This window comes from Emydura macquarii, unplaced genomic scaffold (assembly GCF_026122565.2).
Source record: "Emydura macquarii macquarii isolate MOO-44397 ecotype Brisbane River unplaced genomic scaffold, CSIRO-AGI_Emac_v2 contig_374, whole genome shotgun sequence".
Classification (NCBI taxonomy): Eukaryota; Metazoa; Chordata; order Testudines; family Chelidae; genus Emydura; species Emydura macquarii.
This window is the reverse complement of record NW_027130511.1, coordinates 13239689-13266643: the sequence shown is the minus strand read 5'-3', so window position 1 is coordinate 13266643 and position 26955 is coordinate 13239689. Positions and strand designations below refer to the sequence as shown.

The window sequence follows — 26955 nt, the reverse complement described above, 5'->3', positions numbered from 1 at the left end:
ATATTAGAAATGCTATTTGGAAAAGGAATTTTACTGCAATACTTTACTCAGCTTTTGCTTTTTGAAAAGAATGATGAAATGGTACCACATACACTTTTGGCTCCAGTTATTAACATGTGATTATAATATATATCGCTTAAAATGTTGGCTCAGATTTTATGGTGATAACAGGTTTGAAGTTTTTTTTTTTAACATAATACCATGTTTGAAAAGCGTAGGTGAAATCTACATCTTCATCAGTTTTCTATGAGCTCCTCACTAAAATAGAAAACTGTAAATTTTGAACAGTTCTGTTTAAAGTAAAAATATTAGATCTCTGGGTTCTCATCTGTTCCCCTCTCTGTTTTCAGTCTGTGCTGGGTGCAAACGGAAGAGATACAGTGACAAGGGGATAAATGATAGACACGAACTAAAAAGATCAATTTAGTTCATGAAATGATCTCAGTTTCAATGTCAGTAATGAAAACTCCAAGGTATTTCATTTACTGAAAGGGTGCCTTAATGTGTATGCAATTTCTCTGTGCTTCCAGACACATGCATTTTCTCATACCATGTTTCTCAAAGAAATAAAAAATTACATAGCAGGTCCCATCTCTGGGTAAGATTTTGGGTTATAGACTACCCTGATTTTGGTTCAAATAAATTGATTTCAGTGTGTTGCTATTCTTGATGTAGGAACATAAGAACTGCCACACTGGATCAGGTCACTAACCCACTGTCTAGCTATCTATCTAACCCACTGTCTAGCTATCCATCTAGCTCCTTTAGTGGCTAATACCAGATGCTTCAAGGAAGTGTAAGAAACTTTGTAACAAAAACATATGCCAATTAGGAGTTGACAAACTCTCTGAAGCATGAGACTTTGTCCCTTATAAATATTTGATCCTGTATTAACATAGATACAGTGCTGGTCCCTGTCAGCACGTATTGAGAACCAATTGGTTTCTCTCCACAATTGAGATGAATTGCTCATGCAGGTGAACCAGCTGGTCACAGCTGAACCAACTGCTTTCTTAGCATGAATTGAGTGAGTTGACTCGCTGTAGAATCTGGTGGTGGGGATTGACTGTGTCACCTCAAATGCAATAAAATCAGCTGTCTGCACTGGTGGGTGGACTTTCAAAAACAAAGAAAAACTATTTTAATCTTCAGAAAGCAGATCAGTACCAGATCACCTTTCTGACACTTGCTGTACACTACAACAATCTTGAAGAAGCATCATGCAAAATCCAATTAAATGATGGGCGCCAAACACAAAATAAGACTTTAAAACAAAATAAAACATATAAGTGTATTTATAATACATAGTAGTAAAAAAAAAAATACACCCTCACAATATCCAACTCAATGTTTGCTAAAATAAATGGATCAGATTCATTGCACATGATGGATGAATTTCCCTCAAGATGTCAGTGACTTATCAAAAATATGAATTTGTAATAATAGAGAGTACTGTGCTCTACTGTCAAGACTCAGCACAGGATAATGCAGCAACTCAAGCCTCAGCAAAACGTGTACTGTTTGCCTTAGCATTGATTACAAAAAAATGAAGCCATGGGGAAAAAGAGAGAGAGGAAATTATTCATGTCTGATTTCAGAAACCATACTGTGCCTAATAAACTGGAGAAGTCTCTGACAAACAGTTCACGTTAATAAATCTAATAATAAACTAACCTATTAAATCTATTTAAAACCCATTAATCAACCCATAATTATGCAAATTAGTCATGCTTCCCTGTCACTGAACTTTTTCTATACCTTAGCCAGCATTCTGAAAGTATCGATGTTTTAAGAAAAACACGTGAATCATCAACCATGCTCATGAATCCAGTTCCAAATCATTTTCCTCAATGTCAGCCCACTTTTCAATTTTTCAGGATACCTCACTGAAAAGATGCCCACTCTTGTGTGCCAAGAACTATTAGCCTGGCTCAAAACATTGGTTATTGAATCCATCTAGTACTGTGGAGCCATGCAGTTTCCCCCAACTCCAAAGTCAGTAGTCACAGTTTGGCCCTTTATAAAGCACTTCACTTCCCTAATGTTGATACAGTGACCCTCACTTATTTTAAGCTCCAGTACTGTTACCCTTATTTATACAAAGTACCTGTAGTGCTCATATACTAATGTGCTGTTTTGGAATTCAACTAAAATGAAAAACAGACACATTTATTTGTGAAATTTGAGTTTATTTGGAGGGAAAATAATTCAGAAAATATAAACACTCATTTTTTTAGATTAAACTCCTTCTTAGAGGGTTCTAATGGCTGTGTGTGTGTACAGTCATAGCATCCTGCTTTAGCAAGCCAGTAGACTTATGATGTCTACAAATAATTTTGTTTTGGTGTTATGTAAGAAATCTTCTATTATGAAGATGCTATTCTGAAAGTATGCCGCACAGTATTGATTACAGTAATATTTCTGCCCTTAAGCTCGGATTTCAGAGGCAGTATGTATAATGCTGGGGTACTGTATTTGTTGCAATGCTTGTCATACTGCTTACGACCACTGTTTAGGCAATGGTATGTGAGTTGCCAGTTCATTCAAAAACTCCAGTTGCTGACCTTGTGATCCTTTTTTGAGATCTAAATCTGGTCCTCATATTTTACTTTAAAGGTTTCCCACATGGTACAATTTAACTGTCAGCTTGTAGCCAATTGCTTTAATTACTTACACTGAGGCACCGAATACCTTTGGGGTTTGTATGTGATACATTTCCAGCATTTTTAGGTAGAAACATAAAAAGTTTACTTTGCATGTGCTTACCATTATCCTTCAATACATTCATCAGAAGCTTCCTTTGCCTAAATTAATCTTTGCCAAGGGCTTTGGAGAGAGCTGTTATAGGGATTTGAGAGTTGAAGAGGCTTTCAAGCAATTTTTGGAAAAACATGAATGTTATCTATGTATCTCTTACATTCTGTGCCTCTTTGCTTTAAATAACAGTATTTTATTTTAATAGAATTTCTCATAAACATGCTTTTTAAATGTTTGATTTTTTTGACCGCCTTGTGTGTTTGTAGAATAGAAGCAGTGCCTCGTAAGATGATTTCTGGGGTTAAAGAAACAATTTTTTCAATTGCTTACAATGCACACACAGATGTATGCCTTTGGATAGGCAAAATGAACTTTTGAAACATAATGAGGGAAAATTGAACAGTTTCTAAGCAGAGTTCTATTTTTATTTTGCAGTTGGATGGCTTTGATTATGGGGTTTTGATTATTTTATTACAGAAATCAAGTAAATTATATTGCTGCAAAATAAACCTGAACTGACTGAAGATTTGATGCTTTTGCTCATCAGCTTCCACTGTTAAAGAGGAGGGGGAGAAAAGGCATGCTCATCTGCTTCTTGATACACGCCAGCCAGGGATAATGGTGCTCAGATAATACAGTGATAGGTGAGGTGTAGAAATCTAGATAAATAGATAAATTCTGTTCCAAATGACTGTTGGATTTACTTAGTGAGAACTCAGGAGATTAGCAACAGTCCAGAGACTCTAGATGAAATTCAAGCTGCTGTGACTGCAATAGATACACTTGAAACCTTTGGTTTACAATTACAGGAAAATAAGAAATGATTTTATAAATGTTATTCTGAGGATAGTAAGATGACAGTGTCAATAAAATCAAATGAAAAACAAGCTGAGTTTAAAATTGTTCAGCTTTCTGAAGACTTGAAATCATAACAAATGGAGCTGTTTCTTGCCCTGAGATGTTAAGTACTAGGGAAGAATGTTTAGTACCTGAACTCTCAGTCCACAATTACAGCATTGTGGAATATACAACTCATTCAATGAAGAATGACATTTTAAAATTATGTTTGATTTTGAGTTTAGTTTCATCTTAATAATGTTGCCCTCCAGCACTGGAATGAGTTTAAAACTATTTAGGGAACAAGTAAAAATAGGAACCTGTGTATTACTGTGGGTATTGCTTTATTGTTGCAGGATGAGGTTTAATTACAGAGATAGTTTGCTTTCTCTTCTACCTGAGACATTGCTATTGAGTATTTAGGTGAGCAGCAAGCCAACTGTATCCTGCTATTCCCAATATATATGAACTTTAATGCTCTTGCCCCTCCCCATAAAAGTTATTCACCCTGAGTGTGAAGATTAAATATGGAAAGCTATGTGTGAGTGCTGTTTAACTGGAAAAGTATGTCTTACCACTTCGGTTTTATTCATATGCCATGGAAGTTGACAAGTATTTTGAATTAGGAGAGAGTCAGGTCTTGAGTACAGCATTGGGGTTACTTGAAGATGTTTCGGTAAAGCTGCACTGATTTTTGGACAAGTCTTGTGCTAACTAACACTAATAGTACAAGCTTCTTCATCCTGCCTTGCTAAATGTCTCAAATAGAATCTGTTGCTGGAACCACCTGTAGGGTTGTAAAGGAAGATCAGCTACTATGGCCAATTCATCTCTGGCCTCTGCTAAGATTGCCAGCACAGGTGCCAGTAGTATGAAATGTAATGATATTTTTCTGATGTAGGCACATGACCTCTAGGAACTGGTCTGAGACTATCAAAATCACTTCCCGAAGATCACCAGACCATAATCCAGTCCTAAGACTTTGGATTACCAATGTGCTGGGCCAGATTCAGACCAGTATCTTACGAGTGAATGGCTCTGAGTTATAAAGTAGGTGTTTATCTCAAGTGATTTCTCCCCTCTCCCCACCTACAGCTTTTTACACCACTAAACCTGTCAATACTGCTCATCAGAAGTAACTCCCTTTATTTCGTTAAGTGCAAATTGAAATGACATATCTGAGTACGCTATGTTTATGTATATCCTGCAGTTTACATGTCACAAATCTCGCATCCATTCAGTTCTGGAATGTGAAGTCCAGTTGAAGCATATGTTGGAATAGGGTGCCAGGGATTGTCTTGCGTTTGGAGGTGGCTTTGGGTTTCTAGGATTAAATATCAGTATATTTGTAGGGCTATGGAATAATCAGGCTATGTTTTCAGCACTGGTATTGGTATATGCTGAGTATAGTGATACTCAACATGTACGAGATGTATGTTTCAAACTAATACATTGAGGGGAAAGATTAAAATTAAAGCTGTAGTTCCACACTGGACCCTTAGGGGTGCTGTTTAGTGTGGTCCTGAGAGATCAGCAGCACCACTTTATCCTATGAGCATGGGTTGGGGGAGGAAAGCTGATGGGGGGGAGGGGGAGAATGGGTGAATCAGAAGTTGTGACCAGTGAGCTGTGAGTCATGACTGAGCCTTTAAACATTGAGTGTCAAACTGTTTAAAGTAGAGAAACCAAAAGGAGTTCAGGGCAAAGCAAGGTTTGGAAGAGCAGTTTTCAGAAAGGAGAGCCCTGCCCAGGGAACAATCAGGAAAAATTCAATGAAATTCAGCTTTCAGCTCAAGTGATTCCCCCTTCCCAGTCAGACTACAATATGGGGTAGTACAAATACAAACATTAGAAACGCAGCTGCTAATGTCTGTTTCATATTGTTTTGTACCATCTGAGTCACTCCACTAGGAAAGTCACAACTTCTCCTATTAATACACTTGTTCCAAGCATATGATCAGTTGGGTCCTAAAATAAATTTAAAAACTGCCTCATTTTAACCCAGCAATTTTTTCTGGGAAATTGGAAGTAAAAATAAAATAAAATCAAGCCAGGGATGAAATATTTACTTCGATATTCATGAACTACAGATTTAATACTGTCCTACATCAGCTTCACAAGATAACCAAGTGACTGACAGATTAAATTCCTGCTTGCTATCTTGGTGGATACAGCTAACATTCTACTGGAACTTAGGTCAGTGCCTAAAATAACCTTGCTAACTGCTAGCTGCAAGTGTCGCGAAATTCCAGTTAGCAGTCAGGGAACTGCATTACTGAAAAACCACTACTGTATTTTGGAACACATCGAGGACAAGTGGACTGGCCTAAACCTGATCTGTGCAATAGCACAGGTACTGGCAGCAGATCATTTGCTATATTTGAAATTTCCTCCATGTTAAGCAAAAGCGTTTGACTCAGCCCCTGAAAATGGCTTGGGTTACACATGTCTATGTCTTAATTGTCTGACTTTTAAATGGGCATGTGTTTGCTGAATTACTGATGGGGAGTAACTGCTTTAACTGAGGAGAGAAAATGGGACAGTTACACTTTTGCAAAGCTGATGACTGAAAATCCCTCCTTCCAGTACAACTCAGGTAGGACACTGTTAATGTGAAATATTTTACAAAATGTTGATACTGTCTTACACTATATCATAGCAGGTTTTGCAAACTTTCCCACTGCAAGAAAAGCCAAATGCTTTCATGTACCGCAAGTCCTTGTTTACTTTTAAAGTAGCATTTCATGCCCTAAATTTGTTTGTTCTGAATGATGCATTTTAATCCCTTATGCAATGTAATTTTAACTTGCAAAACCACTTGATCTTTTTCCTATAGATGTAATATTTCAGTATATTGAGTGAGTTTGGTTAAAACCTGTGTCTTTCATTCTGTTATTGTGCATACCAAGTTTTTGTGATCACTGACATAGGTTTAAGCAATAATTTAAGCAGGAAACAAGGGGGCACAAAAAGTTAGTCCTCTTTAAGCCTCTTAGCCTAAGTCTCAGAATGTGGTTTACACTTTTCAGCAGAGAGACTATAGCTCCTTGCCTGTGTTTTTTTCCCCCCAGGTGAAATTTAAATGCTCACTCCTCTGGATTCTCTAAGACATCACTCAGCTAATTGTTTATAGGTCATAGTATAATTAGAAATAGACACTGTAGTATTATTATGACGTTGCTCTGGTTAAAACTTTGACCTGCATTGTAAAGAGTATTTGCAGTGTTGTTATAGCCTTGCTGGTCTTAGGATATATGAGAGACAAGGTAGTTGAGGTATTGGATCACCTTCTGTTGGTGAAAGAGAAAAGTTGTCGAGGTACACAGAGTTGTTCTTCAGGTCAGCACAGACCTGAAGAAATGCTCTGTGGAGCTCTAAAGCTTGTCTTTTTGCCAACAGAAGTTAGTCCAATAAAAGATATTACCTTACCCACTTTGTCTTATTGTAAAGAGTCATGTTTAGTTAAGGTTTAAGAAACCCATAAACTAAAACTAGGCAACTCTACCATCACATCTAGATCTTATCACCTTGTTAATAGCCAACTCACTAAATTATATGGCTGTTCAATATAGAAATTAAATGTAACATGCCAATGATGGACAATATACCATCCCTAATTATGGTCATCATAATAGTACTTCAGTTACTTTTCAAACCAGTCTCCAAGCTTTATGCCTTTGAAGAGACCTGGTATGTTCTATTTCAGTTCTCAGTGTCCTCATCTCTTGTTCTCAACAACTCAATTCAAGATGTTGCATGTGTACCTTGTCCTTGGGGTCCTCGAGGTAGACAACTCAGAAAATGTACTTGTCCTTTTAAATAATTTATCTTCAAAGAGAGTGAAAGAACTTTCAGTTTGCTGTGGGAATCTTCTTGATTTTAAAGGTTGGCATTGGACTAAGATGATAGTCTTTTTGCTTTCCTGCAGTGTAACGGAAGTTAGGTGTGCATGAGAGCTAGCTAGCTGATGTTCAATCTGTATAAGGCAGAGGTGACATCAGTGAAATGGGAAAACATCCAGAGAAGATAGGAGAAGTGACAACCCTTCAGCTGAGTATGCAGATATCACGGACTTTTAATAAGTTTTTCAATTTAGGGATCTGTTTGGATCCTCAGCTGCCCAAACACCAGTAACCAGGAATTCTCCTTTCATCTTTGCTTGCTAAGAAAGTTATGACCTTTCCTATGTGATAAGGAGAGCAATCCATGCCATTTGTCTTCTCAATGCACTGTCCATAAGGGCTTCACTAAATGTCTGCTCAAAAATTTTAACTAGTACAAAATGCAGCTTTCCACTTCCACAGAGGTGTTTCTAGTATTACTCCAGTGTTCCATAATCTGCACTGATTACTTGTTTGTTTCCCCATCATATTAAAGGTGTTGATTTTGATCAATAAATTCCTGTAAATGTTGGGTCCTGGCAGTTTTAAAGAGCATTTTTCTCTTTATGCTCAATCCTGATAATGGAGATCAGATATAAGGGCTCTCAGTGGCAGTCTCCATGGAGACTGGAGACCATGTGTTCAAGCAAGGTAGGCCTCCACTCTAAAATTTGTTTACCTTATTGATTGAACAGAGTCCTACATTTTTTTTAACTTTCAGGTCATGCTGCTAGGTCTGCCTAATCACTTAGGATCCTCTCTGCACTGCAGCTGGTTTTGAGTTGTTCCTATGGTCTGTGGAGGTGCTTTTTTTTCAGTTCTTTTGAGCAGACACTTAGTGAAATTTCTCCATAGTTGTTTTTACATTTAAGGAGGTGAGAGATGCACTTTCTATATAAATTTCTTACTGCTTTGCTCCAGTTAGCAGCATTTGTGCTTATCATGCCACCTCCTTTTCCTGGACTCTTCTCTGAGATTCAGGCCATTTAATCAGGATTCTGCTTCAGCTATCCATATTGAAGGGCCATGCATCTTCCAGAAACACTCTTTTAAATATTTTTTCAGGATTTGATTTGGTTTTGCCCAAGGGAAGTAGATTTTCTTTAGGGACAAACTTGAAAATTCAGAGTTAGAGTTCAGTTTTGATAAACAGCACTTAAATTATTTGATTATTATCTGGACCGGATTTTTCAGTCTGCAAAAGTGGGCTGAAAATCTAGTAAGAACAGACTCTCTTGTGAGATTTCCTGTAAATTCTGTCCTTAATCAAGTTAGAAATAGAGTCAGAACAGGTATTCTTAAAGTATTTTGGCACTTCCTTTCTAGTTGGAATTTAGATGTGCAAAGGCTCACAGTTAAATATGAAAAATAATAAGAATTTGGAGAAATTCAACCCATTTTCTAACTGCAAAAAGATAGTTTAGTTCAAGTGTTGACCCGGGGGAGGGATAAAACCACTGGTTTTGCCATCCTTACCTGTGATGTTTCAGGTTATGTCATGTGAGAGAGTCACATATCCAGTGCTTAATTTGTGCCCTGGCACCTCTAGACTTAGCAGTTCATTGCTCCGATACTTCTGGGCATGCCATGTCAGTTATGAAAGTAAAAAAATTGCTTGAGCCTCAACACCTCTTTCATTCAAATTAAGCACTGTACATATCTACTCAATCTAAACATTCTAGCCCAGTGGTTTTCAACCTTTTTTCATTTGTGGACCCCTAAAATTTTTTGAATGGAGGTGCAGACCCTTTTGGAAATCTTAGACATAGTCTGCAGACCCCCAGGGGTCCATGGCCCATAGGTTAAAAACACTGTTGTGTGGTAACAACAAGCTTATACATACGCCTTAGACATAGTTCGCAGACCCCTACCACAGATTGAAAACCACTGTTCAAGCCCCATCTCTCCATGTTAATACAGTCACACAGTTGTTTGTATAGGCTTTAGGATCTTTTCTTGCTAGAAATTAATTTGCAGTATGGAATGAGAATAGCCATAGCATTCTACTGCTGGTTAATTAATATATTTGTGGCTGACAGGAGGTTTGCCTATGGGACATTTTGATTATAATTTGATTTGCTAGAGTTTTAAGGGAGAGGACAAAGAAAGAAAGTTCTGACACGTATAGTATATACCTCGTCTGCCTTCAGTGCTGCTTCAAGAAGTTCTTGCTTTAATGCTTCATCCTAGCATGAGCTTCTTGATGATGCATCAAAGATGCTAAAAAAGGATCCATGCAAAGTATTTGAAATCGGGGTATTTATCTTTGAGAGTTCAATAAAAAGTTTTATTTTTAAAACCCTCCTCCTTGCAGTCTCCCCCAAATTTTCCAGTTGCTGCTGGAGCACACAAAGCATAAAAATGAAGGAGCATAATATAATATTAATACATAATATAATGTAATATTCAAAATGCTGCATATCAGGAGAGAAGGGACTTGCTCAAACCTTTGATTTTCTTTTTCTGCAGACCATTGAAATTGCTATTTAGTTAGAAAATGTCCAGGATAACGAAAGTCTTTTAAAATTTAAAATACATTGAATAAATGGAGTGAAAAAAGGTACAAAATCCCTGCTGTCTTTCTTCTTGACAAAAAGTACTGTTGCACCAGCTGGCAAGGACGACTTGCAGATAAACCCTTGGGCCAGAGTCTCCTGGAAGTACTCTCAGAGTACTGTCAACTTGATTTCTGACATGGCATAAATTCATCCGAAGGTTATTTTTGCTTCTGGCTGCAGCTCTGTTGGGCAGTTATAGTACCAGTGTAGAGGTAGAGTTTCCATGTTCTTCTTTTAAAAAACATCAGTGTAGTCTTGGTATACTGAGGTAAGTTCAGATGCAGCTTCAGTGGAAGGTTCTGCCTGGATAGCCACCCCCATCTGAGCTTTCTGAAGTTCGGATGTGGGAACAGGAGCCACTGATCCCCAACAGTGCAGTCTACAAAACTCTGATAGAAAACAGACTTCCTGGACTTGCCACCAAATGAGGGGATTGTGGCGGGCCAGCCAGTAGGAACCAAGGATCAGGGGAAAGTGTGGAGAATGGATCATACCAAATTGTAACATTTCAATGGGCCCCTGAATCATGGCCTCCAAGGAAGCTCTTTGTTATTGGACCAGATGACAAAGGGGAACCATCAATAGTGTTTTTAAGGTCAGGAGTGGCCTTGCTTTGCAGGGAAATCTGTAGGATCTGGGCTGCCTCTGCATCAACGAAGCAGTTGTTTGTGCCCAAGTCAATGAGAGCTGGTAGAACAGGATTTTGCAGGGGTGCCCCAGGTATGTGCAACTGGCTGGCACCTGCAAGTGGGGAGCCCTCAGGTGAGGCTTCAGGTGTGTTCCAGTCAAGACCAAAATGCAGGGCAGCTCTTTTCCCTGATTCCTTGGAGATCATATGGGGCAGGCAGAAGTGGAGTGACCTGACCTACCACAGCAGAAGCAGAGATTGTGCTGGTATCATTCCTTTTCTATGGGGGTGAGCCATCGATGGTCCACATCCACATGCATTGGCTTGGCAGGAGGCATTGGTGAAAAGGTCACAGTACCTAGATTGGAGAGTTGCAAGACTGCCATTTTTTCCTCTCTCCGTTCCGCTAACCGATCGTCTAGATGGAAGGCAAGATCCTTGAGCACATCCAGATTCATGGGCATCTTTCCCTGGCTAACTTGTCTTTAATCTCTTTTTGCAAGTCCCACTGGAATGGTTACATGTGTGCAGCCTTGTTCCAGTCGGTACTGTACATGAGGCAGTGGAATTGCATGGAAAAGAAGTCCATGGTTCTCTGCCCCTGTTGGAGCTTACTTTCGGGCAGCCTCAGCCGGTGTGGATCATCAAATAGTACCAACATGTCTTGCACAAAGACCTCCCAGTTTGACAGCTTGACTGGGGTGTCACACTCCATGAAGGGGGAGTCCCAGTCTAATGCTTCCCCGGACAGCAGGCTAAAGACCAGGCTCACGTTTGCATGATCAGTACTATGGGACAGAGGGTGCATCATGAACTGGAGTTGGCACAGGTTTATGAAACCCTGCAATCACTGGCGATTACCATCAAACCATTCTGGCAGTGGCATCAAGAAACAGGGCTGCACGAGATGAGTTTTGGGTGCGGCATTTTCAGCATGCAACTCTGTGACTTTCTCCTGCAAAGCTGGCTCTCTACGGTCAGCTGGATGACACAGGCCTGCAGGGCTTCGTGTCCCCTGAAGATGGGTGGCCCACTCGACTGTGTCTGATGCTCCCGAATGGTTAGCCAGGTCCATTTTGCTCACCCCATGACCACTGCTGTGGCCTATGTGGTCTATGCAAATTGTCATGACTGGGACATGGGCAATCTGACCTAGTGGTTGGAGCAGGGGTCGGGAGTCAGGTCGGGTCAGATACCAGAAGGTCAGAGTTGGAGGCACGCCAGAAGGCAAAACCAAAAGTCAGATGTCAGGAGGCAGGCAAGATCAGGTTACCAGGAGATCAGCAGCAGGCAGTAGGAGCAGATGGTAACTATGAGATTTCAGAATGACCAACCCATTCAAGTAGGACAAATCTATATAATGATATAAGTTAGTGCTAAGTGAGACTTGGCATAAGGTAACCATTATGGGTTTTCTCCAAAGCCTACTGATTTCAGTGAGAATCTTTATCTCAATTTCTTTGGGCATTGGGTCAAGCCCCAAAAGCCAAATTACCCACTTTCGCCCACCAGAAAATAAATAAGATGGGGGAATATGGTAACCATAAGATATATAATGGTAGCGTGGCTCTGGAACAAAGTGCCTTTTTGATCTTTGGAAACTTCCTCCTTCCCACCCTCAACCCAGTTCTTGTTATGCCCCGAGCTACCCCACCCAAAACAAGAGAATGAGTTTTCTTTGGCTTGAGAGTTGCAGAGAATTTTGTTTTCACTGTTCCTCTTATGTTCATTTATATTCAAAAAGTGATAATTTGGCCCTGTTTAGGTTTTGGTTTTTAATCTGCAAAAAGAAGCAGAAATTAGAGAGAAGGAGAAATTAGAAGACAAACACAAACCTACTAAAGATCTGAGATTAAAAATATAAATAGGAGGGGGAGTATGGAAGACTTTCCCCGTCCATCCACTCATGAGAAACACTCTCAGCTATGACCTAAGTATGCTGTAGTGCAAAAGAGATTTGGAATCCTTGTTATTCATATTATACAGTAAATAGACTGTCTTTTACATAACAAATATGACAAAGGTCTCTGCCACAAGAACTAAATTCACATTGATTTGAAACTCAGGTGTGTGTTTGTTTGCTACTATATTTGTGTAGTTTATTGATGACTAATGTGACATTTTTCAATTTAACTAGGCTTGCATTTTTTATTTGTTACTTGAAGCCTCGTCATTTCAAAGCTGAAGCTGCCTCTCCCAAAAATCTCTTTCATTCCATCAGATTGGCACTCTTCCACTTGGGCAGCTGACCTCCAGTTAAAACTCTATCTAATTCTACTGAGTTTAGTAGTACTCTTTCTGAAGAGTCCCTACCAGACTGGGAAAGCTTCAGGATAACTAAATGCACTGCTCTATTTGTATAAGCAATGGTGAAAGATGTCCTACACCAGTAATATTGCTTGTGAAGAGTCCTTATAGTTTATTCCACAGACTAGGTCAATCTTGCACCTAGCCTCTGATCATGCTTTTAAAGTTCTTCAATTTAAATCTGATGGAAACAAAAGGTGACGTTGTGTTGGCCTATTGATAGCTGGACACAGCAATAGACTTAATCCATTACTGCAGAGTTACCCATATAATAGCTGGAGTACCTTTGTATGTGTACTGCGAGTCAAGGTAGCTAGGACTTGAATCGGGATCCTTATGGATAATTGACAACTCTACCTGCTGATACCAAAAGGAGCCTACTCCTGGCCAAACCAGAAGCATTTGTACTAAACTTTTCTTAGACGCAAGTCGTATTTTATACCTCTTATAAGTTCATCATGTTATGTAGGTTTGTTCCATTTACACCCTCATTTATTTCTGTCGATGTATTGAAGACTTGAATCTAGAGAATGCTGTCTGCTACCATCAAATATTTGGAGTGCTATGAGCAAGGAAAAGTTAGGCAGGATCACAAAAATTGGAAAGGTATTTGTAGTGATTCAGGCAGTATTTGAAATGTTTTTACTGGATGAGATCTACAGTGTCTGCATTTTTACAGGAAGAGTAAAGTGTCATGTGAAGGCATCTAAAATATTTTTAACTATATGAACTGGTTCTCACTCTTGCATTTCAGTGTGCTAGATAAATAATGTAGGACAACTATACTTGATTTAAAGCTACATCATCATTATCAATTCTCATTTCCCAAGTGATCACGCTAAATAATCAGTGCAAGACAATAAAATTACTGAAAGAGTCCAAGAATGAATACAAGTCTTGAAATATGCTTGTCTTCTTTATTTGGTACTTGCCTCTATACTCGTAACATGGCTGTACACTTTCTAATGTTACCTGTTTGAATGATTTTCAGACAAGGAGAATTCTAGGAAGACGGAAGTTCTTGACCTGAACATATTGCAGCAGATTTTAATTCTAGCTGCAGCTGACAACAAGATGCTAAAAGCAGGCACAGAGTTTCCATGGTTCTCTTCTTGCCCATTTCCAAAATCATAAGTTCAGTGTATTTGTGCTATACAGTGGTATACAATCAGGTTTTTGGAAAGCATGGAATATTTGTATGATCTTTCTTTTTCTGTACAGCTTCTAATGTTTTGTATGCAACTACCATTTATCAAATATTTAGAAAACTATGGAATTTAAATGAATGAGGCTATGTGTTAAGGTATCCACAGTAAAATTACTTAACAAATTTAATTGTTAATCATTTGGCATGTGCTGTGCCCTGAAACCTTCAATGAGAGAAGTCACTGAACATTTTTGGGCCTGGGTGATGATGGAGCATGCTGAAGTCAAACATTCTATCTTGTTGATGTTCAAATTGTTATCTTCTTTGCCATCTTTTCAGCTTTGAAACAATGAATGTTCAAGTATAAAATATAAACCTACTTAAATAGCAGAATGCCACTTTAGACAACAATAAACTGCTCAAATGTAGTCCATTAAAAAAAAAAAAAAAAAAAAGGAACCACAGAGTTTCAGATCAATGTGAATTTAGTTCTTATGGCAGGAACCTTTGTGTTTGGCTTCATAATGTATTTTTTTAAGCTTTCTGCAGCAGCAAGTTTGCATAAGATAAAAGGAATTACCTATTCTCGCCAATCTGCCAGGACAACTAATATTCTAACAGATCTGACAATTTCTACTGAAGTAATTCTTCCAAAATCAAGGCCGTGTATAAAGAGTGCTTCATTTTTTTACAGGGAAACACACATCTGTCAAATAAAGAGCCTTGCCAGCTTCTATGAAAGTTTTTGAGAATTGTAGCAATACTCAGCCTTCATAATTCAATATCAAAATTCATAGTGGAGGGGTCAAAGTTTGCAATGATGTAAAGGGTGGTCTAAGTTTCACATTGGCTGTAAGTTTGTCAAAAACAAGTGCAAGCAGTAAAGTGGAAAAACGTGCAGATGTTGATTTCATTGTTGTTCAGAAAAAAAAGTGTAACTTATGCACAAAGGAAGGGATGTAGCAAAGACATATAGTGGGAGGAGGGGTCACTTTGGGCCCAGTCTTCCTGCCTGTGAAGTTATTGTCAAAGTTCTCAATGTTTTCAATGGAAGACTGGCTCAGACCCATATTCTTTATAGCTTTTTTGTAGTTGCTTTTCTGCCATACCTATGCTTGCACTCCTCACTCTGTAAATTGTATTCATTTTCCATGGCCCTTGCATGCCATATTGGTACAAGTTACAGTATGTTATCACTTACCCTCGTTTTCTGACTAACTTGTGCCTGATATGTAATTAGCATCTCACCTTACATCACAGCAGAATTTGACCCAGAGACTTCCACGCGAGTTACATCTGCTTACTCAAGAGCTGGACTTTGCCCCCCATGTGTGTTTATTTCCTCTGGCTACAATTACTGGGTGCACTAAACAAAAATATTTAGAAAAACATATAATCCAATGAGTAATCTTTTCTCAGTTTTAGAATTTCAAGAAATTTACCAAACATAATCCGCAATAGAAGAAAAATAGATCATCTTCCATATAATACACTAAAGGGTGCATATGCTCACTAGAGATAGGAAGAGATGGCAAACAGTTTTTCTTAAGGATTCAAAATATATCTTCAAGGAGCAGTCCCATATAAATAGCTATTAAGCCAATTTAGTGATAAAAGCACTTTCTTTGAATTATACTCTCAATGGTTCTCAACCTGCAGCCTGAAGCTGCGCCCCATGTGACATCCTCAGGGCCATACAGATAGTGTATATATATACTATGTGGATGCAGCCCACATAACACACAGGGAGCTGTATATGCAGCCTACAGTGGTAAATAGTTGAGAACCACTGCTGTAGAAGCGCATGACTCAGCAGTATTGGGAGTCAGTTTAACCACCCAATTTTCAAGTAATATTAAAAAAAAAGAAAAGAAAATCTGACTTCTTTGACAGGTATCTTAATATGTATTTTTATAAATAGAATTTGATGTTCAGGTTGGAATCTCTATCTTCTAAGGCAGTGGCTCTCAACCTTTCCAGACTACTGTACCCCTTTCAGGAGTTTGATTTGTCTTGTGTACCCCGAAGTTTCACCTCACTTAAAAACTACTTGCTTACAAAATCAGACACAAATATACAAAAGTGTCACAGCACACTATTACTGAAAAAACTGCTTTCTCTTTTTTTACCATATAATTATAAAATAAATCAATTGGAATATAAATATTGTACTTATATTTCAGTATATACAGTATATAGAGCAATATAAATAAGTCATTGTATGAAATTGTAGTTTGTACTGACTTCACTAGTGCTTTTTATGTAGCCTGTTGTAAAACTAGGCAATTACCTAGGTGAGTTGATGTACCCCCTGGAAGAGCTCTGCTTCCCCACGGGGTACGAGTACCCCTGGTTGAGAACCACTGATTTAAGGAATTTAAAATATTTTAAAAGTAAAGATCAAACTGTTAGGCACTTTCTTAAATCATGAATTGTTTTGCATGTAAGCTGGTCATGTTAAATGAAGAATATCCTGTTTCTCTTGCTGAGGTTTACTGTGAGATCAAAGAACATAAACCCACAGTTCAGTTGCTTCTGTCACTGTTGTTAATTCTAGAATATTTCATCTTTCACTAGGTATCACATACAGACATATATCTTAACAGCGCCGGATCTATCTGTAGGATCAAGAATGCTACAGTGAAAAAATGTTTGATTAAAACTTCTTACCAAATCCTAGATTCTAATAAACCTGAAGGTTATTTGTGCACAATTTCTTTGTTTTTAGTGGTGCTTGCACTGTAAGCTATTTTAGGTAACATGGAGGGCTGTGGCCCAGCTGATAGATGGTAACAGCTGTGAATCACAGGGTCCCCTGTCTGCAAGACTGAGTGAAGTGAGCAGCTGGCAGTCTAATGGATACAACCCTTGTACCCTGAGACTTTTCATAGACAATGATTCTACATACAGTTTGTGAATTGAAAACAAAACCTTTACCTTAACACTGACTTATGAATACATGTGTAATTTTAAATTGGTTAAAAAAAAGTTTTTTTAAATTGTACATTGAGAAATCAGAGTTATAACAGCTCTTGACATGAAACTGTATTAACTAAATGAGTATGGTTCTGTGTTTTCATCTTTAGGTTGTGCATCTTTGCAATTTACATGGAAATGTGGATATTGTGGAGTAGATGTCAATAGACAAATCAAAAGTGTTGTTGTAAAAGGATATACATTTTATATGATCCACCCATCAGTTTTTGGTGTGCCCCTCACCGTGGTCTTCAGATACGCTCTGCTGGTATTTCTCTTTTCCCTAAGAACATTATGTAATGTATAATATAGTAAGAACATATATAACACGATACTGTGTGTATGTCCAACTCAATATTTTGGGCTAGATTGCGCCCTAGTTTAATATGGCTACACAAGTGGGTAGGAAGAATAAGAACGCTTCTGAGGCCACATTTGATGTGCCAAATCCTGGTTTTGGATAGGGGCTCTGTGCCTTATACCTCCTCACAAGCAAGAAGGGGTGAGGCCATGACTCTGTCCCCAACATGCTAGCTAGTGGAGTTGGCTGGAGGCAAAGTAGTGTGTGTTTGGGGAGTATATTGCGCTGTGTAAAGCGTTTTGGTATGTTATTCCCTCGACATGCACCACCTCCACACATACACTGCAACATGGAAGTGCTACTGTTACTGTGCTTCAGAAGGGTGTCCTGGGATAGTGCCACACACTCTCGCCCATAACAATTATGTACAAATGAGTTGTCTGAGACATGGAGAAATTGTAATGGTTTAAATATCTGGAACTCTGTTGTTTGCTGTGTCTTTTCAAATGTTCCTTCTCTTACAGGGGTTTACTTGCAATAATCAGAATTTCCTCTTAACCTTCATGTCTCCCAGGCAGCATTTGTAAATTGTATCTGAAAACGTTATAAGCTGAGTTCTTACTCTTATGGACACATACAGTATCTTCATTATTCAAAAATACCACTAGTGAAGACATAACTTGAATAATCTTTGTAAATAGTCTTCTTATTTCCTGTTGTCTTAGCAGGGCAAGACAACAGACCTTGATTGTCTCCTGAAAATGAATGACCTATTCATATTCTTAGTGTATAATTTATTGGGGACAATTCGGTGTCTTATTGAAGCTGCATACAGCATTGCAGAAGGTGCTAAACCTTTTAATTCATTGTTGTGCTAAATACAGTTCTTGAGTTTTCTTAAGTTACTGCTGCATCTAGATATCAGCTGCTGCAGAGAAAAGAAATTGTTGCTACTACTTAGGTAATTTTAGAATTGCTGCTATATTCTTTACACTCTAGACACTGTTTTTTAAGCTAAACACTCTGCTATTATGTATTTCATTATAGTAAAATGTCACACAAGCTTTTGGATTCCTGTTCCTTGGTCATATTTACATGTAATGAACACTCAGTATAGGTGATGCTCCAGATTCTCTCAGTGTCATTGAAACAGGCATTTGTTGATACACCGGGGGAAGCAGACTGAGTTAATTATCTTGTTTGTACATGTATCATTTGGCTGTTGCTGTGCTCCGGTTAGTCTAGTGTAGCTTTAAAAAGTTTGATTTTTTTACTGTTCTCAAGGAAAATGTAAGTCTCTTTGAATAATTTTGAAACAAAACCAAAACAAACAAGCAGGACAAACTCTGCTTCCTCTCAAGTATGCACAAGTTCAAGTTTTTAGTCATGCCAGAAATTGTATGCAGGGACCAAAAGTTTTGTTAAATTGTGTAAAGCTCATCTAGCTCAAAAACTTGAAACCGGTGTAAGCTGGTGGCCTGAATAAAAAAAAAAAGGTAGCTCTGAAGGAAATGTCTTTTGTGTGAAATATGGTTCTGAACAGTTCTGATTGTATTCTGATTAGTATGCTCTGGATTCAATAGCACATATATTCAATACATTATTGAAGCCTGACAACAAAAAATCAAAATTTCCTGTCAATGTTAATTTATTCTTCCTTAGATCTAGGGGGGATTTTATACGATTTAATTTAAAACATTTAAAATTGTCATTAAAAACTACTGGGATTTTGGCTTTCTTTGTTACATAAAAAAATAAATGTTAAAAATATTAATTAGCAATTGTTCCTGAGCTTCTTTTTACATTTCCTTCTTTTGTTATACAGTAAGTGTGAAAGTAGTTTTAATTTCATTCTGCTTCATACTAGCATACGGGAATTTTAGTTGAAAGGATGCATCCTTGAAAGTTACATTTGTGTTACATGAACTGAGTATCACTTCTCTGCTGACTGTTTTATAAATTCCTAACTACATTACAAAATTCGCATTTATGTATATGTACATATGGAGAGAGACAGAGATATACAGAGATCTTAGAAAATGATTGTGCAACCACACATTCTTAACTTTACACACATATGTGAAGTCATGCTAAAAATATATTTACAGTTCTAATGTATAAAGTTGCAGTATATGACCCCAGACCTTCAATCATTTAAACTGTTTTATAGTAAAACAGAAGAAAACTTCCACCCTAACCAATTGTTCAGGGAAGTGTATGGGAATTTATATAAATCAATTCATTAGAAATATTCTTTAGCATCCTTTTAAAAATCTGAATAAAGCGTAATCGTGCTTTCCAATGGGGCGTTGCAATAGTAATTTGGTAATGTAAATTAATAGTAATTTGGTGTAGCCTCATGAAGCAGCTATTTAGATGGTAGCATTTAGGCTATATTTTTAATATTTTTAATATAGTGCATAGCTTAAATGGATGGACTCTAGGGCCTTGTCTACATCCCCTAAGTTTTACTTAAATTTGTATTTTAAACCAAATAAGATCAACTACAGGTGCAAATTTCTGTGTGGATGCTCTTATTTTGGTTTAAAAGTCCCTTACTTTGGTTTAGTTTAATCTTTTTATTTATTTATTATTTTTACTAGATTAAATTAAGGGTTTGTTTACATGAGAAAATTGCACTGGGTTAACCTAAGATGTGAATTTAAACCAGTTCAGATAAACTGGTGCAAACTCCTGTGTAGATACTCTTATTTCAGTTTAGCTTACATTGTTGGGAACAGGTTTAAATGAAACCAAAATGAGCTATACTTAAACCAAAATAAGAATGCCCATTTAGGGGTTTGCACCCGGTTAAACGACATTGGTTTAAAAAAGAAATAATTTAAGTTAATTCTGTGCAACTTTCCCATATATACAAGGCCTAAATCAAATTAAATCACTCAAACCCTAATAAAGGCTGGTCTAACTGAGAGTGTTGCACCACTTTAATTTAAAGAATAATTTGAAACATATTTAGTTAAATTGGTGCGAAGACTGTGTGGACATTCATTATGGTTTAAAAATGGCTTTCTTTGGTTTAATATAAGTAAGTCCCTAACTGATTTGAACTTAATCAAATAAGCATAATATGTGATGAAATAAAAGTGTCTACACAAGGTTTTGCATAAGTTTAACTGCATCAATTTAAATCACACCTTAAATTAAACCAATATGCCTTCTCTGGATGAGAAAGTTCAAAGAACATCTACCTGCAAACTTGCACCAATTTAATTGTCAGTTTGAAAATAGACCATGAGTTAAACTGAAGCAAATTTATATGTAGACAGGACCTAGGACTGAAATTTTGGATTAGTCCCTTAATTCATTGGGAGTCTTGGTTTTGTATGGTCCTTAAATTTGTGGCTTGGCAATGGTGCAGTAGCAGGGCATTTGTTTGCCAAACAGGAAACATTCAGCCCAGTTTTAAGAGATTCTGAGCACTTGGAGCTCCCAGTATAGTTGATCAACTATTTGTCTTGTACTGTCATGAATATGGTTGCCAGATGATAAAACAAGACATCTGGGCACAAAGTGGAGCAGATATTGCTCCCACCCCAAGGCAGCCCAGAAAACATGCTCCTTGAAGTTCCAGGAGTCATTGATACTGATCTCTGGCTTTTCTGTGAACGTTTCCCACAGGAGGTTTTGTTTGGACCTGAGCCAGTTATTACCATAACATAGTCCAAGTTGCTGTTAACAGTATTCTAAGCTTAATTTTTTCTCAAGGGCTAATACTGAGCTATCAATTGCTACTTTAAGCAATTTTTAATATCCTTTAAGAGAATTTATTTATTCATTTATTCATGTTAAAAGTTACTAAAAATTATGTATTAAATAGTGCTCATGTTATTTCCCCAGGCACATAACACCATTATAAAGTTAGCTTTATTTTAAATTATAAACATCAGATCTAAACTAATATGGAAGATTTTACATACTGTCAGTGCAGAAAGGCACTGCTTTGCCACTTTCATCAGTATGCTACTATTAAACAAAATTAGTAATGAGGACCAAAATAAATACCAGGTCTCAAGACAACTCTTTTGATTAGTTGTAAATTGGACGTGCTGCAAAAATTGGAATGTTTCTTAATCTAATTTGCTTAGAATACGCAGTTGAATAAAAGACAGTGGGAATGGATTTTAAGCAGCAGACTGTAACTTAATTAACTTAACACTGGGTAAGGGTGGTATATACCCACCAATCTCACATACCACGCATTTAACTGGCTCTAGTGAAGAGTTACAGGACTCCCACTATATAACCAATAATTTGGGGGTACACCCCTCTGCCTATCCCACAAGACTCCAGCTCACTTCTGAGTCATTTAATCTTCTGGAGACATAGGTGGGTAGGGTGGTACCAAGAGGAACCCTGAGTCCATGTGGACTTCAAGTGTCCCCTTACAACCCAAGGTCCACGAGCTAAAATCCCAGGTCTTAGTTACCTCTGGGAGCTGGTTCTTTTAGCCTTTATCTGCATAAGACACTGGCCGCTGGAGGCCTCAGCAATCACTTCCACCCACAGAGCCTCGTATCTATTTCCTGCCCAATCCAATTCTTGAGTTCCCTTAGCCAAATGTCAGTCTCCACATTCAAGTGCACTTTATCATCCCTAAAAAGCTCCAGTAAATTGTACTGCATTTGAAAACACTGGCAATCTCCTGGGTCATGTTCTTTTGGGCCCTGTCCTTCCCAAATTCATCTTGTGAGTATTTCAGACCAAACCAATCCCATGTTTGATCATGACTGCTTACTTTTACCCCATCCCTCCGAATCCCAACTCTCACATTTAGATTAATTTTGGCAGGCTTTAAAGGCCTGGTGTTAGAAGCTAACTAACCTGTTCTAAAAGTCCAGACAAGGCAATGCATACTCATAACCACATTAACCAAGGAGTTCAACGTTGCTTATATTAAGAGTATTCACTGCTTTGTCTACATTAGCCTTTTTTGCTTGCCACATTCTGACAATGTACCTTTAAATCCTAGTCCAGATAAATTCTAAATGGGTCTTTCACAATGAATGTGCCATCAGTCTGCAGTTTAGAGTCAATGAAATCCATTGTGCTGTATAATTTACTGGAAGTTGTTCCAGAAAGGTAAATCTTTAACTGGACATCATAGAATGTCTTCTACCCACAGTCATGTATCTGATCAGCTAGCTTATCACTTAATCTTTTCACTGCTTCACACAAGAGTCTGTACATATCTAGATTCTTATTGATTTAAAAGGGCACTCTGCTTACACCTGGTTTGTTGGGAATGGCACAAGTTTTTTACAATTTTTTTTTTTTTTTTTTTAAATCAAGAATAGAGATCAGTCAGGTCAAACTTACCACTTTCATTCTGATCACTAAAATTTATGATGACATCTTTACAGTGCTGATTTTTGGTCTATGATTCATATGATCTTGTTGTGCCATCCTTACTTATTGTATGCTCTCTCTGTACTCCGTAAACACCCCTGCCAAACAGGACAGCTGCTTGTTCAGTTGTTGTTGTAGCATTGCTATAAATAAAATATAGAGAACCCTGTATGCATTAATTACATTATTCTCCCTATCTGAAATCACATTTTTGGCATTAGTCAAAAAGTAGAGCTGATCCTTATAGGGCCTGTGCCTGTAACTAAGGATTTTCTTTTCTTTTCTGTTACAGGATATATGTGAAGATATATCTGATCACGTGGAACAAGTTCATGCTTTGTTAGAGACTGAGTTTTCTCTGAAGCTTCTGTCTTACTCTGTCAATGTGATAGTCGATATACATACAGTGCAGCTACTCTGGCACCAGCTACGTGTTTCTGTTCTAGTTCTGAGGGAACGCATCCTACAGGGATTACAGGATGCCAATGGAAACTACACCAGGCAGACTGATATTCTGCAAGCATTTTCTGAGGAGACAAAAGAGGTATGAGAACTAAATGCAGTAATTTACTTTTGGAACTATTAGTCCCTAGTCATATTACAGAATTTAAACTCATCTACCCAGCTACTAGTTTTAAAATTGCTAGGATAGTTTGCACTTGCAGTTCATCCAAACTATTGGCGGTGCAGCCAAACTTATTTGAGGCTAATTGAATAGATGTTCTCATCTTAAATTTCTTCAGTTGACATCCATTCTGGCTGAACCAGATTAAAGTAAGTGTAGGACCATGGGACCAACTTTTCTAAAGCATCCTTTAAAATAACAGGCAATATTTTCCCATGAGTCTAACAATTTTCCCACAGACTCAGATTGGTGCAGAGGTGCTTTTGACACAAAACACCTTATCTAGTCACCCTTGAATTTAGAAATTCAGAACCAAATCAAAACTTTGAGGTCAGACTCAACTCTAGATCTGTGTGTGAAAATCAAGACATGGAATTTGTCTTTCTACTTAAAAACGTTAAGCATGGAAAATTTTATCCACAGTTTCACACACCAGGTTAAAGTTTCTTTTTGAAAGTGTAGTCCACAAACTGCCATTTGTGTTAGCAGCATCCCCGCAGATCAACTCCAGTCACACTTGCCTTTAATGAATGCAGAGTTCATACCAATTTCATAGGTGTATTAATATGGATGCATTTAACTGGACTGCCTTTTGCTCAGTAAGTGTTGTTACTAAATTGATTCAGAGACCTGGTCAGCTCAAATATTTTTGAAATAGAAATAAGGCACACAGTTTTATCAGTGAGGGTAATTAACCATGGGAACAACTAAGCAAGACACACGGCAGATTCTCCATCATTTGAAGCATTAAAATCAGGATAAAAGATATGCTGTAGCTCAAAAAGAAGTTACAGGCTTTATGCAGTGAAATCCTATGGCCTGTGTTATGCAGGAAGTCAGAATAGTTGGTCATAATGGTCCCTTTTGGACTTTAAATGTATTAAATGGATTAATGTCAGATAACACTAATTTCTGATAGAGTATGTACGTATTTCTTAAAAAATTATACAAGTTTCTCTACTCCCTGGCTGATGTTTATAAAAGTCTTTGCAACGGAGTGGGCGGGTCCTGAAATCAATACCATCATACATGCCAAGGCCAACCTTCTTCACCCCCTCTTCCTGCCTGCATACATATCTGCTGCTACTTTGGATTCAGTTTCAGCTTTCTTGTTATTCGTGGTAAACACTCTCTAGCAAGCTCTAAGGAAGAGCATGCCCATGAGCACAGCCAGGGGAGTGAATGGGAGTGAAGCCATCATGCTAAGGCTTCAGTGTGGTGAGGGTTTATATAACTATGATTTCAAGACCTAAGAAAGGATTTAATTCAGGCACTAAGAAGCAGGAAATGCCCTCAACTGGATCTGATTACAGCTGCTTTAGAAACTTCCCCCTGAGAAAGAAGGGGCCTGGCTGAGGGGAAGATTTTTCCCCATAGAGAAGAGGCTGCAATCTGAGTATTCAGATGGGTCCTTTGTGATGCTTAGGACTCTTTCCGTCTACCTAGGGAGTGATGATCTAGGGCTGTAAATAGACCCACCAAGGGTTTGGTTGGAGTAAACCAGCTTTGTGATCTTACTACTTAAGTTTGGATTTCACTAGAGCCACTTATTGTGTTTGCCTAGAGTGAACTTGGGCGGGGCGGGCTGAAAGAGACTTTTAAAGGGACAGTTCTACCAAGGCAGCGGCCATCCTAGTGAGTACTTCCATAATGAGACAGGAAGTGCAACTAACCATCCACAAAACAGTGATCCTACCACACCTAAAGTGGTGTCAAATCCATAAGACAAGTAAGTAAGAGAATAGAGAAGAATAAATCATTTGTGATTGCTGTCAGTATGATAAGAGTTGCACGTAACAATAGTAGGTACTGTTTTCACAGAGTGGAATGGGATTTCCAGGTTCATGATATCCCATTTAGGAATGATTTTGATGTGTCACTAAGAGCTTAGATTGCTGTTGCTGATCAAATTACAGTGGTTTGTTTGTTTTTCTAAATTAAAAATTATACATTTCTTAATAAAATGGATGACTAAAGATAGCATGGAGCCACGCAAGCATGATTCCTACTTCTTGCCCTAACGATTTGAGTATGTTTCCAGAAATTGCTTTATACATTTTAAACTTGTAAATATTGCTTTTTGACCTCCTCATCAGACATTGAATTGGACCTTCCTATGACTGGAATGCATGCAATAAAAGATTTTAAGAAAAGTCCACTGATTTAGATTGCAGATAAAATCTTCCAAACCAACTTTCTACAAAGAACATTTTAATTTAAAGGTTTTTAAGTGTTTATTATTATTATTATTATTATTTATTTTATTATAGTATGTATTTTTCTTGCTAACACAAGCATTATTTGTTGCGGACCTATCAATTTAATGATTGCGTCACTGTGCCCTTAATGATTATGGGGTTCCAAAACTACTATTGTGCAGTTCTTAAGGCAGGAGGCAAACCATGCCTACTTTTCAGTTGAGATTGCAGCTGTTTTGACTGCTTTGGGGGTTATTTGTTGGAGATAGCTTCTCTGAAGTCGCTTACTGTGAGGTGGAGACAAGATGACATGTATTTTGCACTTTAATGCCAGCACTTGAGAAAATGTTTGCTTTTATGGTTTTTTAGTTTATTTTTTGTCATTTTATCTAGCTGGAGTGATTTGTCATCTTTGATGTAAATAGTTGACTTCACTGGAGTTGCACCCGATGTAGATTCGGGTAAATGAGAACAGAATTTGGACCTATGATTTTGAGGTATTTATTCAAATGTTCACATTTGAAATATACATTGAAATTGGGAGATAACTGACTCCTACCTAGATGCTGGAACTCTAAATTAGCTATAAGACAATGTGGAGACAACAAACTGTAAACCAAATGTAATTTTGCTGTGACTGCTGGTATGTCAAGCTGCTTCTAGATCCCAAAATCTTTCCTTTTTTTGCCTTCTCCACATAAGTCTCAGAACCCTCTTAAATATTTTTTATACCCAAATATGTCTCGACACTTAAAATCTTAGTTCTCAATAGGGATTGTTCCCTCAGCTTCTGAGAATGGAGTAGTGATATTTAGAGGATTGTGACGAGGTTGTGGAAGAAAGGTGTTGTAGACACAGCCCCAGCTTTTGTTCACAGTACTGTCCTAGTGAATATCCCTAGTGAATATCCCAGCGGATACATCACCAGGAGTTAATGCTGCATGAAGTTAGGTGCATGCAGCAGCTGCCACTGTGCAAATGTGGGCAAACTCTGCCAATGGCAAGTTGGCTTCTGAAAGACCCATGCTGACAATCAGTAGGAGGCCTGTGGAGCAACTTGGAGGAGCAGTGCTCTACTATGTATTCATGGGTTTCAGAAATGAAGGATTCACCAGGTTTGGACCAAGATGCTTTCCAAACCCTGCCCACTTGGACCCCACAAACCCCCCTTCTATTCAAGGTGACTAGCACTGGGAGATTCTATGAGGTCCATGAAGTTTCAAGTCCCTCTTCCCTCTTGCATTGGTTTCTTTGTGGGTGGGTATGACTGAGACTTTGATTTTTAGTTGCAATCACAATAACAATCAGACCCATACCATGACAATTGTGAGCAGTATCTCTTCAGGATAATTACAATTTGCAGTACTCTGCCG

General features: G+C 38.0%; 1 protein-coding gene across 1 annotated transcript in view; it reads left to right on the top strand.

Annotated features, from left to right (window-relative positions):
* Positions 1 to 26955, top strand: part of AKAP6 (A-kinase anchoring protein 6) — a 399793-nt gene that overhangs the window by 125783 nt on the left and 247055 nt on the right. The window contains exon 4 of the mRNA XM_067534299.1: positions 23052 to 23303. Within this exon, the coding sequence (XP_067390400.1) occupies positions 23052 to 23303 (252 nt within the window). The remainder of the gene's footprint in view (positions 1 to 23051; positions 23304 to 26955) is intronic.